Below are 7258 nucleotides of genomic sequence, written 5' to 3'. Positions count from 1 at the left end.
CTCTAAAGTAGAGAATTCAATTCTGGTCAGTTCATATCAAGTGGTGCGTTTACATCTTTCTGGTGCAGACATTTCTACCTCGTCTTGCTCGACAGCAAATTGGTAAAATTAAATGTGGCAGAACCTGAATTTGAAAAGTATTTGGAAAATATAGATTTTTTGCACAACAACGTTCTGCATAAAAAAATCTGTAATTTAAAACATCAGCATAGGCAAAGGTCCAACAATAATATTGAGCAGCCAAACCAACGATTGCGTACTGACGTTGAGATCTCTTCAGTTCCAAGCTAAATATAAATTTGCTCACCGAATGAAAAATATCTTTGAGTAAAAATCTCCCTCGAGACAGCAGCAGGACTGTCAACTTCTGCTGAATAATACATCAGATTATATAGTTATAATTGAAACTGCGACCTTTGGGAGCGGATGCCATTATTTCCATTTACACTTATTGTTAGAGGGGATCAAACCCCCAGCAGGGATTTTACAGAGCCGGAGATCATTTTCGAGATCTTTACACTGACTAGCTTTAATAAAGATTGATTTAAATTGCCTCCGATGTATTTATTTCGGGGTGGTTTTCTGGCAAATTATAGCACAATTATTGTTGTTTTATAGCGAAAAATTTGCAGGAACTAGCCGCTAGTTGTACAAATACAGCGGTTTTTTCCCGAGCGATATCAATCATTGTAACTAACTAGACAAGTTATGGATGCCATATGCACACACACTATGTCTCCCTTTCCGTGTAATTTTATGCACTTTTAAAGCACCTATTACAAAAGGCAGAATATATTTTATAAAGTAAACGAGCACCTGTGAAGCGTTTCCTTTTTACAAATTATGGCCAGTAAGCTTAACGCATTTATATTGTCATTTGATAGCCGGCCTCGGAAAGGTGTTTCACCAGGACCGTATTGAATACGAATCAACCGAACTGAGACTGAAAAATTTCGCTGAAGACTCGAGATGATGCGTAAAACCAGCCGAGGAGAGTGTTATTTCTCAAATCCTCAATAAAATCCATTAAAATTCTGCGTGGCCGTTTTATCGGTACAAAATATCATTGGCCAGTTCTTTTCAAACCCGGCTGTTTGCCTCACATTCTAATCGGTCATGATTTATGTATCCTCTGGACACGATCCGTTAACATTTACTGCCTGAAATTACTTAAACTAATTGAATAATATTTTAATAAAAGTCATAAATTCGAGGGGTCGAGGTTATCGGCGAATTGAGACTGAAAAATCAATTATTTAACGATTGATATCGACGGAAGTGGTGTGGAGCATAGTGAATAAAGAGCCATAAAATATAATTAGTCACCGTACATGAAAAATCAGTTGCGTAGTCCAATAACCATGGATTATGAAAGCAATTGGGGGGATTGCCTTAAGTATGATCTTCTGCTGGCTTTGGATCGGCCTCTCCTTTAGGACTGGAGGCGATTTTCGGGTTGCAAAATACACTAAACACTGGATTTTCGACAAGTCTTTCCAAGCCGAAGCAATTCACTACGCGTTCTGTACTTTACTCTCTACCCGTCCATACAACATCTCTAAACAATCACCTCGTTAAAATAACAAGATTCATTTCAACAACAAACGGTGAAAAAATGCATGTAAAAACACAGGGTTTTAGCTACAACCCGCATAATCAACACTTTTCAAAAGTTGATAGTTAACAAAATAATGAGGTTTAAAACGACGATGGTCAGATTTTTACTTCCTTGTCGGTTCTGTTTTTTTAAACATGAGAAAATCATAAAGATTGAAGTTATTCATTTTCCATCAGTAGAACTCGAATGACTAGTGAGTTTTGAATTGCAATTTCAGTTTTTTTAATGAAAAATTAACCATTTGCTCCTTTCCGAGCATTAAATCGTCCTGTTATTTGTTATGATATTAAACTTGTCGAGAAAGAGCTGTAACATCTAGAGTGTCTAATTTAAACTTTCGATCTTGGCTTTTGACATCCCCCCGTAGAAAAACAGAGTGAAGCACATGAAAACACATGGTTTCAGCTACAACTTGCCTAATTAACATTTTTTGCTAACGTTGACAATTAACGAAAGTTTTGTTTTCACTTCCAGTTGAAAATTTTCGTGCTCATTTTGTGCTTAATCTTTTTCTTGTCATAATTGGTCTTGTGTCTGCTCCTTTACGAGAAACCACTTGGAACCCATTTGAAGAAAATTGGAAGGTCTTCTTTTTTAATTTCAAAGGGTTTCCTTGGCATTTAAAACAAAGTAGCCAATTTAGAGTGATTCGAGCTGTTTGCAGCTATAAGGAGTGTTTCTTGGCCAATTACCCATTGAACAACGAAGGAAAACCGGTTGATTAAACAGTGCAAAAGATGACTTCCACCGATGTATTACTGAGGGAAAGAGTGTCTTTCTTCAAAGCATTGATTAGTGTAGACTGTAAAGCTCATCAGCCAAGTAAAGAAAGGAATCTTGATTAAGTAACGGCGGCCAGGTAATCATTCATAAACTGTTCTCCATTGTGTTTAACCGATGTTTTCAAAAATAAACGCTAGTTAATTAGCTGAAAACTTGGAAAAACGCCCAGGCGTCGGGCATTTCAAAAGAATGCATTATTACAATGATTGATTTGCTTACTTACTTACGTAGAATAAGAAGTCGCCCGAAAACAAAGCAGTATTGTTTACGGGGGAAAATAATGGTTTTGTCTACATAAGACCGCTTGTGCAATTAGGCGTGTTAACATCCGAACGACTTTATTAGGCGATTTGCTTTACAGCTGCTTATGCAAGTTTCCAGCCCACTTCCCTGATTAAATTCGCATTTCCAGTTGAAACATTTGCATAATCAGAAATTAATGAGATCGATGTTTAACATATTATGCCTCGTTTTTTCGTCGATTTTTATTCAAACCCCTTGTCTAATCCATCATGGCGTACACTGATACCACCTCTTTTCGAAAGCGCATGCAAAACGGGTTGAATGGTCAATTCATGTGGAAAACATCGGCGTGTATCCCAGCTGTCGATCTTCCTATTCCGAAGAAGAACACTTCACACAACTCTCAGGGAAAATTCGGATTTTGAGGCTTTCGACGTGCCTAATTAAAACTTTGAAATGATTAGCAGATTTTCTCGTCAAGGTGGATATTATTATTATTAAAATCCCGTCTTTTTCCTCTCACAGCTTTATCGGAACAACAGGAAAATTTGCCGACAGTTTTGACAAAGCGCCAGATGTGACTGATTTGCACGTAGGGGGGTCGTTAATATTAAAAGGATCTGTCTCGGTGTTTATGAAAAACTCAACACAATCTGTGTATTTTTATTTTGCAGGGGACGAATCCGGCCACATCGAAACGATCACCGTTTTTAAACTATATTCAATTTTCCTGCGGCCATTTGAAACGAAAACACGTTCCATGTGACCGAAAATATAATTTAATTAATCTATCACAGCGTGTAAACAAGGAACGCGTTCATAGGCATTGCCAATTAAATCAGATTTAATTGAAAATATTACCAGTGATAAGTTCTGGTTAATTATACAATTATTAATGAATGGATTCAACGCAATGGGTATCCCACACACCGTGAATTATTATTGAAATTCTAAACATATTTTCAACAGCAGCTCAACTCTGTTTGGATTTACCGGAAAAAAATCACCATTCAACAATTCGACAACACGAAAAGTTTGTTGGATCAACAAGCCAATGTTTATTGCCAACACTATGGAGATTAAAAAGTTACTAAGAGTTAAGCAGGAAAACTCAAATTAGTCGTTGCGAGAATATTGCGTTAAAACAGCAGCAGACATCATAAACGGGAATACAGGAATAATCATTAAATCAACACTAAGAAATGCTGGAGCAATTGCAGAAACAAACATTTTATCTTGCAAACAAAATTGTGTACTTTTTAGCATTGTTTTGCTTTGGCTGTCTTCAAGTGAATGAATCAGAGTAGGTATAATAATCATCAGTTAATGGACCCCAATTAACAGCCTAAAGAAAAAATTAAATCTAAAAGGTCTAATCATTCAGACTTCAATTTCTCCAAACCCACAAACAGCTAAATATTTGCAGTGTTATTTACCATTATATAAGAAGCATTGAAAAATGTGACAAACATTTTGAGTAAGCAGAAATCTAGAAAAAAGAAGTCTTCATAATTAACTAGTTAGTGACCCAATAGCATTTGAACTTCAAATAAGAATAAGTTTGCCTTGTAGATAATTTTTGCTAGCAACTTTCCTTGATGATGTTTCGTGGACAAAAACGACTCGACCCATTTTCACTCAATGAAGCTTGCAATTTCCCCATAAGGAAACATCCAAATTATTCTACTTTATTAAGGAAAAAATCGATACTTTGCAACATTTAGAAATGGGTTGCCAAACGTATCAATTCTATGGCACTGCAGTCCCAGTTTCGAGGACTTTTACCAGCACTTTTAACAAGGAAAACGAACCAGTTACACTCGAGAACAAACAAAATGAAAAGTTGGCAAAAGCGCGGAAATACCATTAAAAACTTAATATAACTAAGCACAACAAGAACATGAATGTAAAGAAAACTTACGTAAGTGCAACGCTTTAATCCCGTAAGATAATTTGGATGAATCTTTGTTTTTACCTGTTGAATTTAATAATATTGAAAAACTTAAGAATTATAAATAAAACATCGACGATGTTTGACTTTATGGGAAAGAAACCCTCCAATGTGTCTGATTCTTAAATTTTGCTTTTTGGCTCCAAACAACAAAAGACTGAATTTCTACTATATGACCCCCCTGACTAGAAACCTGGATCCGCCCCTGTTGACTAGTTTCTAGCATAATCAGGATTGAAGTAAAAAATAGACTCAGTTTGCAGACAATCCTTTAACTAGCAACTTTCTTTACTAGCAGAAAAAGTGTTTTTGCAATAAAAGTAGTGAAAGTAACTTTCAATTGCTGCAAATGATCTTAAATCTTAATGCAATTTCAGTTCCTTCTGCCAACTCATGCCATGAAAATTTGAACTGAAATACTACTGGAACTTAAACAAACAGTGAACTTTGGCTGGAACTGGAGAGAACACCACAAGCAAAACGTTCTGAAACTGTACGAGTGAAATGCCCTTTTATTGCCACAATGGACTCGCGAGTCCAAACAAGGATCTTGGATAGTTGCGTATAATTTCAGCGATTTAACCTGCATTAAGCGATGTTTCAGATCGGGTAGTTAAGCTGACATTTATGTGTTCTACATGGCCGTAATCCAAAAGCCGGTTTCATATCAATCACCGATGCAATAACACTAAATCTGCATACACATGAGGATTTGCTCGTTTCCTTATTTCTAGCCACTCAAAATATACCCGTTTGGCTGCTCGAAAGACTGATGGATTTCGTTTGGAATCTGTTAGCAAAAGTGGAAAATGATCAAGAAGAACAACAATGACCGATTTACAGAACCGTTAAGAAACTGCGACAAAGTTTAAAACAGATCGATATTTTTGGAGTGCAAATTCTTCAGCAGCATCTTCATAATCCAGCAAAACACAATCAATATTGAGTTGCTCGACGATTGAAACATTTTTGCACACCAAAACTCCCAGTTACTCCCCCAACAAGCAACGCTCTATTCGGGGTAGTAAATATGTCGTAGTGTGAGGCCGAAATGAAACCAACAAAACAAGTTTACATAATAGAGTAGATGTGCAGCGGTAGAAAAGTAGCCTGAAATGAATATAATTGCTAATTCATCGGCACCGAATAGCTGGGGGATTCGAATTTAACCATATATAAACGCAGTTGCGAGAATGGAATTATCGATTGGGCTGTGTTTTTAGGTGAGCCACAGTTTTCAGTTGCAATTTCGATAAACAGTAGTCAACGTTGAGCTTCGCACACATTTATGGTTATGCAAATGCGATCGCATGGCGAAACAGTTACCTAACAGTCTTCAGGCGATGTCTTCAGCGGTTTAATATGCTGCATGGACGGTTTGTAACGTGGAAGCGGAAGCAAGCGAAATTATCACGTAGAGAAGTCGGTACCCTACATTTCCTGTCCTCATCCTAGTTGAAGTTGAACGGTTTCAATTAGCCCGAGCCATTTCTAATGCCCGAAAGTCTAATTGGAGGTTCATATGGCTGAAGACGCCCAATTAATCGACGTGATTTATTTGAAAACAACCTATGGATAATTATTATGCCACTCTCGTTGCCACCTTGTTCTAAATTCCGCGCCTGAGGTGCTTTGGAGGCCTCGGCAAATTCTACTCGCTCACTAATCGAGTTTTATTAATAAAACTCCGTAAGACGCATTTTAACTACGCCATTAGCTTTATCTGGCTCCCAATATGGGATAATTGCTGGCATGTTCTGCACTACCACAACGTTAAAAATCAATGTGATCGAATAAGCGTCAATCACTGAAATGGACACGCTAATCCAAGCGATTTTGCGAAATTCCTCCACCGGAGAGGGCAGAAATCCGCCCAGAGGACGCGCTTATTAAATCACAGAGTCGGAAATAATAACTCAACCCTTCCAGATATATACGTGATTGCACGCCGTGTTTCCATAGAGATTGCTAATTCCAGAATTCGGAGGGCAATGCGCGAATCATTTTCACATCGTCGCGTTCCAATCGGCAAAGAGTTGGGGAAAATTGCGCCTGGATGCGAACACAGGCTCCTACTCAGGCCAATTGTTCTCATCTGCATCTCCTTGTTGCAGATATGCAATGGATTTGAATGGAGCGCGAAGAAAAAACGCCACTCGCGAAACCACCAGCACTCTTAAGGCGTGGCTCAATGAGCACAAGAAGAACCCCTATCCCACCAAGGGGGAGAAGATCATGTTGGCAATAATCACGAAAATGACTTTAACCCAGGTAAATTGCTACTGTCTCCCACTGGAAGCTGACTTCTAACTACGTTTCGATTTTGTGCAGGTATCCACATGGTTTGCCAACGCCCGGAGGAGGCTGAAGAAGGAAAACAAAATGACTTGGGAGCCGAGGAACAGGGTGGAGGACGACGATAATAATAACGACGATGATGATCAAGACCACAAAAGCACTGATGGAAAGGATATTTTAGGTGAGTTTTAGTAAAAGTAACGAACCAAACATTAGCAAACCCTTTTTTTACAAACTTCTTTTTGGGTATTTCGCCTCAAAAATTGTTGACTTTAAAAAAGACAGAATTTCCTCACGTCTTTTATTACAGATTGATAAATAGTGCTCCTATTTCGCAATAAGAACGAATTATTCATCAAAAAGTA

The 7258-nt window shown here is 37.8% G+C and overlaps 1 protein-coding gene across 1 annotated transcript in view; it reads left to right on the top strand.

Moving 5' to 3' along the window:
- LOC109539390 (homeobox protein caupolican) overlaps positions 1–7258 on the top strand; it is a 29659-nt gene that overhangs the window by 18511 nt on the left and 3890 nt on the right. The window contains exons 5-6 of the mRNA XM_019907108.2: positions 6710–6866; positions 6927–7074. Of these exons, the coding sequence (XP_019762667.1) occupies positions 6710–6866; positions 6927–7074 (305 nt within the window). The remainder of the gene's footprint in view (positions 1–6709; positions 6867–6926; positions 7075–7258) is intronic.

The sequence above is a fragment of the Dendroctonus ponderosae genome, unplaced genomic scaffold (assembly GCF_020466585.1).
Source record: "Dendroctonus ponderosae isolate FM_Combo_2020 unplaced genomic scaffold, Dpon_F_20191213v2 Dpon_F_20191213_9, whole genome shotgun sequence".
NCBI classification, from domain to species: Eukaryota; Metazoa; Arthropoda; class Insecta; order Coleoptera; family Curculionidae; genus Dendroctonus; species Dendroctonus ponderosae.
This window is presented reverse-complemented; position numbering and strand designations above follow the sequence as displayed.